Here is a 12,412-nt window from a genome sequence, read left to right on the forward strand (position 1 = left end):
TATTATTATTCATGAAAAAATCAAATATTCTTAATTTTAATATAATATGTATAAAAATATTAATATTTATAATACATAATTAATATTATTAGATAGATCATTAAATATGTTTTTATAATAAATTTATTTAAATATATAAATATTATATATATTTTTACAAATTTAGTTAAACTTAGTGCGTCAACATGAGTTTACAGCGACCATGGAGAAGGGAGCATGGGCCTAAGAGCATCTCCAGGGATCCTCTTTTCTGACCTCCGATAAGAAAAAATCGTTATTTTGGAGATCTTGTAGCTCCGGCGGTTCTCTCAACCTAACCCCAAAGAAAAATTATTTTTCCCAAGACCTCTCCTCTCTTGATTCACTATTTTTCAGGTTCCGCTCGAGCGAAGAGTTTCAAATCTCCATAACACGTCTTGTATCTCTCCCAGAAACTCGTTATTGGGAATTCACAAAAAAAAAAAAAAAAACTCGTTATTGGGTTGGTATTTTCTCCTAAAGGCATCCGAAGTCCAAAACATGAGTCAGATTTTGACTTTTCCGCAACGTTTGCGTTTCACCGAGAGCCACGAGCCCGCAACCGCAAGCAACAAATCCGCGCCCGCTCAACCGCTTTCCTCTCCACCCAGTGGGCGACGACTGGCGCCCATCGTCGATTCGCCGGTCTTCGTTTCCGTCTCGCGTGTTTGGTGCTTTCGATCTCCCCAAGGCGGCAGCCGGCAGCGCCGTACGCGCCGCGGGAAGATTTTGGTTGGTGGATTGTTGGTGGCGGCTCCACTCCGTCCCACTGCACTGGTCCAATCCAAATGGCGGCCAATAATAGCGACCCGATCCAGGATCAGCTGGGGGAAGGAGGGGCGGGCGTGAAGCACGAAGCGGAGGAGGAGGAGACGTCTTCTTCCGCGGCGCAGGCGACCGCGACGACGATGCTGCCCCGGTCGAGCTCGCGGCCGCAGCTGGACCTCAGCGGCGCGGCGATCCACGGGACGCTGGAGGACCGCAACCCTACCATCCTGTTGCCCAACCAATCCGACGACATCTCCCACCTCGCCCTTGACATCGGCGGTACGTGCGTGCCCCGTGCGCGTCTCCCCGCCTCCGCTTCACTGTTGGACTCAACAGTGTTTATCGCTTGGTAGCTGTGTAAGCTCCTGTGTCCAGTTGGTTAATCAAAGTAGATGAGATGCCGGATACTACCTCCCTCCTTAAAAGAATGCAAGGTTGCGTGCCACGAAAAATGGTTCACGTTTTTAGTGAATAATATTCACAGTTATGTCTTTAAATTAATTTATTATGAAAATACATTTCGTAATTAATCTGATGGTATTTATTTGGTATCATAAACATGGATATTTTTTATCTATAATTGGTTAAATTTAAGGTACTAAAACGTGACACTGTGCTAGAATTGCATTCTTTTTGGGATGGACTTAGTACTTAGCAATTTAGCATGTGACCGTGGAAACCCAACTGTGGTCGAATTTTCAGAAGTCGGCACTTCCGCCTGCTAGTCCCACAGTCCACACTGAACATTTCCATATTGCTACTGCATCTCAGGACGACTGTGTGAACCATTTAAGAGTGTATCTACGGATTGATAGCGGTGATAACATAACATGCTACTTGCAACAGTAAGCCGTCAAGGTGGGATTGTGCATATGGTTTCCAACTCTTGTTGTTCCTCCTAAACTGTTAGGGTATGTGCTTGATGGATTAAAATGTGCCAGTTTCTACAATTGGTTCAGAGTTTTATTTTTCATTGTCAACCTGCAATTGCCAACAATAATTTCTTCACTGTAGAAGGGTCGGACATTTTGTTCTCTGAAGTTTGAAATGTATGTTTTCCCTCTAGGTTCTCTTATAAAACTGGTATACTTCTCGCGACATGCTGAGCTCTCCGCTGAGGATAAGCGCAAGATATCCACAAAGAGAAGACTTGGGATGTTTAATGGTGGCAGGAGAAGCTACCCAATTCTTGGAGGGAGGCTCCACTTTGTCAAGTTCGAGACTGGGAAGCTAAATGAATGTTTGGATTTCATTTCTTCCAAACAACTACATCGTGGTGGTATGCAAACACTGTTTTTTATTGTAAACAGTTGGAATTTTGTATCATCTTCCTAGTTATTTCCATCACCTTGTTGACATAGTTTCGGTATTTCTTCAATATTGCTTCTGTATACCTATGAATCATGGTTCACCTGTTTTTTCTTAGCATTGAATAGCAGTTATATATATGCTGCAGGAATTGATTCACCTTCGTGGCGCTCGGGAGCTCAGCCTGATGACATTGTAATTAAGGTAAAAACTAAAGAGACAGCATGATTGATATGTCTGAAGACTATATAAGTATAAGTAAATGTTTGGATTCAGGGCACCTCAAGAGTCCTTAAATAAGAAAAAAGAACAACAAATAGAAAAAGGGGAAAGGCCCTTTTAAATAGAGCGCACTGACACCCTTCCCCAGACCCCGCACAGAGCGGGAGCTCTCTGCACTGGGTACGCCCTTTTAAATAGAAAAAGGGGAAAGGCCTACAGATCCTCTCATCCATTGAAAGGATAAAGGGAAAGATGCTGAATTAATAGTCTTTTTTTGTGACGCTGTTTATTGCTGCATTAATAATTCTTCCATTTTTAGATCACATTACATACTTGATTTTTGCAAGCACAGATTAGTTGTCCTTATTTGGTTTTATGGCCTTAGGATTATTTTGTTGCTGAGTTTATTTTGTGGAAAGGCAACAGGTGGTGGCGCATACAAGTATGCAGATGTCTTCAAGGAAAGATTGGGAGTCAGCCTTGAAAAGGAAGATGAAATGGACTGTCTTGTGGCTGGAGCAAACTTTTTGCTTAAGGTTCCAATTTATTTAGGCCATATTCTACTGTGCATCTATCTTGTATGTGATGTTTATAGTGGATTGTTGGAGATGTACTAAACTAATACATGTTAATAAGTGTGATAACATTCATGAATCTAAATTACAAATTACCGGCAAGTAAATAACACTCTTTTTCTGCACTTGGCAGGCTATACGTCATGAAGCTTTTACACATATGGATGGCCAGAAGCAATATGTTCAGATTGATCAGAATGACTTGTTTCCCTTCCTTCTTGTTAATGTCGGATCTGGTGTTAGTATAATCAAGGTAACTTTGAGGTTAGCTTTCTAGTTTGTTCTTCTTTTGAGTTTCACCGGATCTTGTTGACCATTCTTTTTCAAAGGTTGACGGGCATGGGAAATTTCAGCGAGTAAGTGGGACAAATGTTGGTGGTGGTACGTACTGGGGATTGGGGAGGCTAATGACAAAGTGCAAGAGGTGCTATTTTTTCCGCCCATGGACATCAGATATTTCTGTATCAAGTTTGATTTCTCCTAAACTCAGTAATTTTGTCTCAGTTTTGATGAGTTGCTAGAGTTGAGCCAGCGTGGAGACAATAGCACCATGGACATGCTTGTAGGAGACATATATGGTGGTCTGGACTACTCCAAGGTTACTATTAGCATAAAATGTGTAAATATAAATATTTGTAAAACATGTTGATAATTCCCATAAGTTATTGTATGCACTGCTTAAAGCTGCTAGTCTGACCCGTTATTAGGATAACATTCAGTGTGCACTGTATGTTAGACCAACTGTTATTAAACTTCGTCTTATGTGGGTATTAATTATGCATGCTTCTGCTGTATGGCAGATTGGCCTTTCAGCATCTACAATCGCCTCTAGTTTTGGAAAGATAATTTCAGAAAACAAGGAGCTGTCAGATTATAGACCTGAGGATATATCGCTCTCTCTGTTACGGATGATTTCATATAACATTGGCCAGGTATGTCAATCTTGTCAGGACATGATATGGTAAATAAATGGTGAATGGCTAGTGAGATAAGTGTTCAAAACAAATGGTTTAGTACTCTCATCAGACCTTTTCTATAGCTACACACACTTGACAATTATTTAAAAAGATTTTTGAAAAATGTGAACAAGTAAACCAAACAGTGAATGAAGCTTATCTAAACGTGGTACTTTTTTGTGTGCTTGATTTATCCAGGAATCTCGCCTAGCTTTGAGTGGTTGTGTTCTTTTCTGAAGAAGCCAATAAAATAAGTGATAGTTCAGCATTTTTTATGCTATATAGTGTCTTTTCTCATAATCTGTAAGTGATAGGTTGAAAAATTAATGAAACCAAGAGCGAGCAATGCCAAAGATGATACTAGATGACACTATGACAGTTCTAAACAGTGTATTGAAATTGGTTCTTTGGTGGGTGGAGGTCTAATATAACTTTTAATGGTGCTCATAGCAATAAGTAAACCCACATATTTTGTATGCTTGATGTTGCATGCTAAGTTGCTAAAATACAAATTGTAGTCTTTGGTCATTTCACTCATTTACAATGCCCTGGATTTTGAATTTATGATTGGTACATAGTTCCTTATCGGAAGAAGTACATTTGATTTTAAAGCTCCAAAGTGCCATTGTTGTTGTTTTATCACTGAACACTTAGTCATCTTTATCAATTCATACTAATACGGGCACATTTCACCTTTTCCGAAATATACCTAAGTTCTTTAATTTATTGTGGTCTATTTTGAACTCAATTGAAGCTATAGGTCCTGTTTCTTCGTTTTTTTTTTAGATTTCCTATCTTAACGCACTTCGTTATGGACTCAAGAGGATATTTTTTGGTGGATTCTTCATCCGTGGTCATGCCTACACCATGGATACAATTTCTTTTGCAGTTCATTTCTGGTAATTTTTTTTCCCCAAAATTATCCCCCCCCCCCCCCCCCCCCCCCCGCCGCCCTTTTTGTGGTCTGCTATGTTATTTATATTAATTTTGAAAGTAATGTCCTCCCAATGTTCTCTGTGTTGGTAAAGGTCAAAAGGAGAGGCACAAGCTATGTTTCTGCGCCATGAGGGCTTTCTTGGAGCTCTTGGTGCATTTATGAGTTATGAGAAGCATGGTCTTGATGACTTAAGTGCACATCATTTGGTTGAACGCTTCCCAATGGGTGCTCCATATGTTGGTGGAAAGATTCACGGGCCACCTCTTGGAGATCTCAATGAGAAGGCAAGGACATCTTCTCCTGATCATGGTTAAGTTTATGGCTATGATGGTTTCGTTATTTTTCTGAGTATGGCATCCTCTACTAACACAAATCTGATGCTCGAAAAAATTACACCTTTGAAAACTTGAAATGGATGTCAGATGTCACTCAGTCTAACTGCATGACAAGCATGCACAAGAACCAAATGGATCAACCAAAATTTTTACCTCTATTGAAAAGGTCGCTGTAATTTGTCGATATCTTTTTGCTACTATGTTAATATTTTATGCTGGAATGAGATAACATTTCCTTCTTATTCAACATCGTTTATTAAATCTAGTTCACTTCTGATCGCCAATATTATTTTAAAATGTTTCCATTTTGAACTGTACAGATATCATGGATGGAGAAGTTTGTGCAGAAGGGTACTCAGATTTTAGCCCCTGTACCTATGGGAGTTCCAGCTACAACAGGTATGGGAGGCTTTGAAAGGCCGACTTCAAAGGGTGACATTTTGCGGTCAGATGCAAGTGCAGCACTAAATGTCGGCGTTCTCCATCTTGTACCCACATTGGATGTGTTTCCATTGTTAGAAGATCCAAAGATGTAAGACAACTGTTTAACTCATGTGTGTACTCTCTAATATTATGTGTGTGGAAGTCGGTGAAATTTCATATTATCGAAAATGAAACTTCCTAGATAGTTTAATTCTATTAGTCAACCCAGAAAAGACCAACTAAATACTAAACTATTGCAGTAAAATCAGTACAGAAATGGATCTCAGCTTCCGTTTCCTAAAAGGCTCTAGAAGTTAGTGCTAAGCAGTTTTTTTTGCATCAAATTACCAGTTTGTTAAGTTTTTCCTTGTAGCTGTGATACCAATAGTAATAAACAAGTTTCTGCATCTTTTTTCTCTAATGCAAGAAGTTTCAGCGTGAAGGGCGGGCCTGGTGCAAGCGGTAGAGTCTTACCGCTTGTGACCGGAAGGTCCCGGGTTCGAGTCGTGGTCTCCTCGCATTGCACAAGCGAGGGTAAGGCTTGCCACTGACACCTTTCCCCAGACCCCGCACAGAGCGGGAGCTCTCTGCACTGGGTACGCAAGAAGTTTCAGCGTATATCCAACCTTCTAAATCGTGATAATTGATCTGTTTTGCAGGTATGAACCAAACACAATTGATCTTGACCAGGATGAGTTCAAGTATTCTTCTATTTCTCTTACTTGTATATATATAATACTATAATAACAATTGAGTCCTTTGGTGATATCTGAGATCATCGTTCTAGGTACTGGTTCAAGATTTTGTCAGATCATTTGCCAGACCTTGTGGACAAGGTATGATGTTGCTCTTGCAAAGACATCTGCATAGTTCGTCTTTGCTTTATTCATGACAATGTGTTAAAAAAGGTATGCAAATGTCGTTCTCACTCACTCACTACAATCATCAAGCCATCCAAGACTGGGTTTCCAGTATTCGCTAATTTAATCAGATGTATCTCCCTCAGTTTCCGAATCCGCCTATAGAATAGAATGGCATCTCTGGTACAGTCGGCATGAGGCGGTCTGTAACCCCATAAGGCTAGAACCACACCTCATATGGAGCAGAAATTGTATCACCCTTGATCTTATGTTATCCAAATCCATTTTCTTAAAAATATCTAACTTCTTTGTTGTTGGGTCCTTACAAGTAAGTATATCAAGCTGTAAACTGCCTACTATTTGTAGTTCGCAACATTATACACACCACCTTTTATCGGTTTCCACATAAGCAGGTATGCACCTGCCACAAATGTTTGCCAAAAGGAACAGAGACTCCCTTGTTAAGGGACTTGTTGCTGTTTCCAAACCTCAATGAGCTTAGCTCCTTGACTGTAATGAAGGCGATATTTCCACTTCACTATCATCACAATCAAGTTTACATCGAGATTGCATATTTTGGGCTGAGATAGTACACATATGGTTTTTCATTTTGTCGTAACAATCAAATTTACCTGAATATCCATTTCTTGTCTGTTTGGGAGTAGATGGAATCCTGAAACAGTATATTCTTGGCTAACTTGTGCATTCTATCATTTGTAGGCAGTTGCTAGTGAAGGTGGGACTGATGATGCCAAAAGGCGGGGAGATGCATTTGCGCATGCCTTTTCTGCTCATCTGGCAAGGTAAAAAAATTGCTGTTGCATGTCAATATTGCTCTCTCTCTTTGCTACCTAACTTGTGTCAGGTTAGATTGATGGAGGAGCCAGCTGCTTATGGAAAGTTTGGTTTGGTCAACCTGTTGGAGTTGAGGGAAGAATGTCTGAGAGAATTTCAGTTTGTTGATGCATATATTAGCATCAAACAAAGGTTGGCTTCCTATATGTGCGCATGCATGCACACATGCTCTCATTTGTCTAACATTCTGGTATCTTCTGCTTGAAGGGAAAATGAAGCTTCACTGGCTGTTTTACCAGATCTTCTGATGGAACTGGATAGTATGAATGAGGTATATGACAGAGGGGCTTCTTTCTGCTTAATTCTGCACGTAACTGAAGTCATCTTAACATTTGCTTCTGTGATAGCTCAAGTTATCTACTTGCGATTATGCCAGTTTTCTATTGGCAGCATGTGGATGAGAAAACATGAGAAATTTTGGTTCATGCCACGATCATAAGTCCACGTTTAACAAAATACCACTAAATGTGTTTCTAGCAAAAGCAAAACATTCCAATGTCACTGTTAGGGGTATTTTGTCATTGTTGTTATTTTTCTTTTCCCTCTGTAGCGAAGCTTCAACTCTAGATATTCATCTGAGTGTACATTTCATGGATATCCAGGAAGCTAGGCTGCTTGCTCTAATTGAAGGTGTCCTTGCTGCAAATATATTTGATTGGGGATCTCGAGCTTGTGTAGACCTTTATCACAAGGGAACTATAATAGAAATCTATCGCATGAGCCGCAAGAAGATGCAACGTCCTTGGCGGGCAAGTATTCCAAGTCTGAACTTTTTAAATGTTACAGTTGCATTGCGACCTCTGAGAGTTATAAAAAAAAAGAGTTGTGCTGTCACAAACTGTATCATTAACTTTATGTACTTTTTCTTGCAGATTGATGACTTCGATATGTTCAAAAAGAGAATGCTTACTGATAGAAAGGACCAACCATACAAAAGAGCACTGCTTTTTGTTGATAACTCAGGTGCTGATGTGGTCCTTGGAATGCTTCCTTTAGCTCGGGAGCTTTTACGCCATGGAACAGAGGTATAAATTGAAATGCTGAAAAGCTAAAGAGTTTGCCTTTTTTGTTAGGTTTGCTCCACACTGAATTTAATTAGAAAGAGCAGACAGAATGCTGGCTGCAGAGACTCAATCAAGGGAACACACGATATATTGCATGCTAATGTATATGTCACATTTATTTTTTTCCTATTTCCTTCGTTGAAGATATAGACTGCATGAAAAAATGGAAAACATCCTTGGTGAACGTTGTGATAATTTCTAAAAGATCTTATTTGTGACAACCCAGAACTGATAAAAAATGGAGATGATTTTAGCTGTCTGGCTGACCTCGTGAATTAACTGACTGAAGCAAACCTTCAAAATCCCATTTGGTGATTACTTATGGTATATCCAATTGTCATAAATTTTCTAATGATAGATAGATGTTTAATGTGATCAGGTAGTTCTTGTTGCAAACTCGTTGCCAGCTTTGAATGATGTTACTGCTAATGAACTTCCAGAAATTATAGCTGAAGCCTCAAAGGTACAAAGTAAATACAATCCCTTGCCACTTAGCTGTATTATCTATTGTCGTTAGCTCTAAGTTCATATATATAACTCAAATGATAATGTATCACAGCACTGTGGTATCCTTCGGAAAGCTGCAGAAGCTGGTGGGTTGATAGTTGATGCAATGGCTGGCATCCAAGATGATCTCAAGGATGAACCAGTGTCAGTGCCACTAATGGTTGTTGAGAATGGATGCGGCAGTCCATGTATTGATTTCCGGCAGGTTAGCTCAGAGCTTGCTGCTGCTGCAAAGGATGCAGATTTGGTAAGGCTGCAGCATTTTTAGCTGTCCATTTTCTCATGCAAGAATCATTTGCAATGTTCTGTTATTTATAATATTGGTTTGCTTTCCAATATGATGCAGTTAATTTTAGAGGGCATGGGGCGGTCACTGCATACCAACCTGAATGCCCGTTTTAAGTGTGATGCTCTAAAGGTACTTGTTTCTGCAAACCTTACTCATTGGTTGCTACACAGGCAACCTTGATAGTTCTGATTGCAAGAAATTTCCTCATCTTAAAAAAAAAAAAGAATCATAGATTTTATATATAAGAAATTTGATGGTTAGATCAGTTTCAGATCATGACTACAACAATATTTTCAGTCATAGGCAATGGACTTCAAATATAATTGTAGTCATGACTCAGTCACACAGCACAAACAGCAGTATTTTTTTCTCTAGACACTCTGCACAGTCAACTCCGAATTCCAATGATTTTAATTGCCAATGTAGCTTCAGCTGAATCTGGAACTTCCTTACCTTTCTGTCAATTTGTTGGAGTCAGAGCAGAATCTTTGATAAGATGTCCCACCTAATCATGTATGCCATTTTAAAAAGTTTACAAGTAGAGCTTTTGTGCGCAGCTTGCTATGGTCAAGAATCAGCGATTGGCAGAAAAGCTCTTCAATGGAAATATATACGACTGCATCTGTAAATTTGAACCAGTTTCTTAACAATATGGTAATGCTCACTAATTTTGCCACGGCATTGCTTAAATCTGGTAGTTTTGACAAAGTGGGTATCTTTTCTTCAGTTTTATCACCAGTTTTCAGTTTTATCTTCTTGCAGCAACTAGCAGAAGCAACTTGATTGGTGCAGCCGGCGAGACAAAGAAACAATCATACTGCATACGGCATAATGGTCCTTCCAATGTAAGGGGTACAAGAAGGCGCCCTTACAATATGCAGCTAGTGTCTGTGATAATAGTGTTGTCTCAAACAATATAATAAAGGCTTTAAAGGCCATTTCCAGAAATATTGAATGGAGAGGTTTGAGCCAGCCAACTGGTGTCCGTGTACCCGAAAAGCGAGAACTCGATAGCAGCCTAGCAGGGCCGAAGTAACATACCCTGGAAAGATCTTATGCCGTGCTCGAATCAATCCAAGATTTGTTCACTTGCCGGGACAATGCCGTCACTCAAATGCTAAAAATCAGTTATTAGTTCTTGCATGGATGTTTTCAATTCTGAGAAAGGCTGTCACCATGTATTTTAATCGGTAGTTAAATTGTACGGTAGAATAGATAAATCACTAAACGAGACGGTGCACAAGAGCAACAAGACAGGTAAAACATAAGAGACGAGAGATTTCTTCAGCATACACCAGTTGATCCACTAATCAACAAGCCGTCCGTCACTCCAGAAACTATCAGCTCTAGGCAAAGTTGATGTCATACGCCTTGCGGCCGTCCGCCCTGAAGATGCCGAAGTGGCGCTCGAACTCGGGGCCGGGCTTGCCGTCCTCGTCGTACAGGTCGAACAGGAACACCTCCACGGGTACGCCGGGCCGCTTGGGTGTGCCGACGCCGCGCACCGCCCTCTCCACGATCTTGGCGTTGTACGCCGCGGCGTTCTGCGGGGTCGCGGCCGGGTGCCCCGCGGTCGGCCACCCGGTCTCGGTCACCGCGACGGGCACGGCACCGAACCCCTCCTTCTCCAGCGCGGCCACCAACGCGTCCACGGTGGCGTCGAACAGGTTGGTGTACACCAGCGCGCCGTCGTGCACCGGCGCGGCGCCCGCGCCGAAGAGCGCGTACGCGAGCTGCACGTTGGCCGGGTCGTTCACGTAGCTGATGAAAGGGTAGGTGTTCACCATGAAGGGCGCGCCGGTGTCGGCCAGGAACTGCAGCATGGGGCGGAGGACGGTGAGGGAGGCCGCGTCGAACGCGCCGGCGGAGGGCGGGTACGAGGCGGCGAGCACCGAGGAGGCGTGCGCGGAGGAGACCTTGACCCTGCCGCCGAGCCCCAGCGCGGCGAGCGCGGCGTGCAGGTTCCGCATGGCCGGCACGAGGTGCGGCGCGTAGAACTGGTTGTTGTACAGCACCTCGTTGCCGACGGCGAGGTACCGGACGCGCTCGGCGGGGGCGTGGGCCAGGACCGAGGACCGCAGCCACCGCGCCGCGCCCTCGGGCCCCGACGCGGCGAGGAAGGTGAGGTTCTCGTTGGGCACGCCCACCATGAGGTCGATCCCCGCCGCGGCGAAGGCCGGGAGCACGGCCGGGTCGGGAAGGAAGAGCCGCGCCTTGGTGATCCCGTTCTGCTTGAGCAGCGCCGCCGCGGCCGACGGCGGTGGGAGGTTGCTGCCGACGCGGCCGTGGCAGATGCCGATCTTGCCCGCGTCACCGGCCGCCGCCGCCGCTATCGACGCGACGGCGAGGAGGACGTGGCCCAGAAGACACAACGCTGTTCTCGTGGCCATTGGTGAGGGAAGGAAGGAAGGAAGGAAGGGAAAGGGACTAGGAAGGGGATGCCACGCTTTGGTTGTGTTGTCGCCGTTAAATAGAATTTTGCTTTGCCAAGAATAGTAGGGTTCTGGTTGTTTGTAGTTGTGGCGGATCGAGGACGTTAAGGTTGGAATAAAAAGCGTGGGTCACACACTGCTTGGTTCTGATGCTTTATGGTTGTTCGATTGGCTGTTTGGCCCGGCTTGGTAGTGGCCGTTGACACATATAGCCGTTGGGGTTTTAAATTTTTGCTTTTGTGCTAGCGACTAGCCTCTCTCTCCAGTAGTACATCTTTTGGAAGCAGAAGGAACGGCCGACATGAACGTCCACCGGCACGCGGGGCTGAATTTTGAAATGGCCAGAAAGCACGTCCGCATTGATGAAGCGGTTGGTGTGATGACTGGAAACTCTCCAAGCGCTTCAGATGCAAATGCATTGATCAGGACGCCCGCACCATGGACGGCTCTCTCTTTGGCGTGGCAGCATCCCTGCGCGGAAAAAAAAGAGTTCTACGCAGCTGCGTCGCACGCCACTCCCGCTGCAACAACGCGTAGAAGAGCGACGCGTGTCCCGCTGGCCCACCAGGCGAGACGGCACACACACCATCTGCGTGAGTTGAGCCGAGGCGTCGTCCTTCCGAGCCGAGTCTGCTGCTTCTTCAAGGCAGCTCGATCCAAAATCACGTAAAGCTGCTCCCCTCGTCCATGGAAATCCTTCGGTGCTCCACTAGTCCATCTGCCGGGTGAGGTCCGATGGTGAGGAGTCGTGGCTTTTGTTTGGATCGACCTTAGCCGCAGGCAACAAGGGCGAGAGGCTAGCCGCAGGTCGTCGAGTTGTGCGCTTGCATGGGCGTCCGTCGACCGGTGAACGGCGGCGGCGG

The 12,412-nt window shown here is 43.6% G+C and overlaps 2 protein-coding genes across 4 annotated transcripts; one reads left to right on the forward strand and one right to left on the reverse strand.

The window, feature by feature from the left end:
• The first annotated feature begins 532 nt into the window (after positions 1 to 532).
• On the forward strand, positions 533 to 10,157 carry LOC136542192 (pantothenate kinase 2). Of its 3 annotated transcripts, none has more exons than XM_066534516.1 (23): positions 533 to 1,065; positions 1,853 to 2,065; positions 2,243 to 2,298; positions 2,736 to 2,852; positions 3,025 to 3,144; positions 3,221 to 3,315; positions 3,396 to 3,489; positions 3,692 to 3,823; positions 4,634 to 4,746; positions 4,876 to 5,068; positions 5,440 to 5,651; positions 6,202 to 6,243; positions 6,330 to 6,378; positions 7,123 to 7,205; positions 7,273 to 7,389; positions 7,465 to 7,528; positions 7,860 to 8,006; positions 8,130 to 8,282; positions 8,701 to 8,784; positions 8,881 to 9,075; positions 9,175 to 9,246; positions 9,675 to 9,771; positions 9,864 to 10,157. In XM_066534516.1, exons 1-22 carry the CDS (start codon positions 807 to 809, stop codon positions 9,762 to 9,764), a joined length of 2,700 nt encoding a protein of 899 aa, XP_066390613.1. In that variant the 5' UTR covers positions 533 to 806; the 3' UTR covers positions 9,765 to 9,771; positions 9,864 to 10,157. The 3 variants fall into 3 exon arrangements, with proteins under 3 accessions (XP_066390613.1, XP_066390614.1, XP_066390612.1); XM_066534517.1 differs by having other exon boundaries at positions 9,893 to 10,157; XM_066534515.1 differs by having other exon boundaries at positions 534 to 1,065; positions 9,880 to 10,157.
• A 141-nt stretch (positions 10,158 to 10,298) lies between these two features.
• LOC136542193 (glucan endo-1,3-beta-glucosidase-like) lies at positions 10,299 to 11,950 on the reverse strand. Its single transcript, XM_066534519.1, has one exon. The coding sequence runs from the start codon at positions 11,505 to 11,507 to the stop codon at positions 10,464 to 10,466; it is 1,044 nt and encodes a 347-aa protein (XP_066390616.1). The 5' UTR covers positions 11,508 to 11,950; the 3' UTR covers positions 10,299 to 10,463.
• Positions 11,951 to 12,412: the final 462 nt, after the last annotated feature.

This window comes from Miscanthus floridulus, chromosome 3 (genome assembly GCF_019320115.1).
Source record: "Miscanthus floridulus cultivar M001 chromosome 3, ASM1932011v1, whole genome shotgun sequence".
In the NCBI taxonomy this organism is placed as follows: domain Eukaryota; kingdom Viridiplantae; phylum Streptophyta; class Magnoliopsida; order Poales; family Poaceae; genus Miscanthus; species Miscanthus floridulus.

Bases quoted from the DNA above. Each gene is read 5' to 3' on its own strand.
- LOC136542192 (XM_066534516.1), top strand. From the start codon at position 807: ATGGCGGCCAATAATAGCGACCCGATCCAGGATCAGCTGGGGGAAGGA. The intron at 7,390-7,464 runs GTTGGCTTCCTA...TTCTGCTTGAAG, and splicing joins TATATTAGCATCAAACAAAG to GGAAAATGAAGCTTCACTGG. The intron at 8,283-8,700 runs GTATAAATTGAA...TAATGTGATCAG, and splicing joins TTTTACGCCATGGAACAGAG to GTAGTTCTTGTTGCAAACTC.
- LOC136542193 (XM_066534519.1), bottom strand. From the start codon at position 11,507: ATGGCCACGAGAACAGCGTTGTGTCTTCTGGGCCACGTCCTCCTCGCC.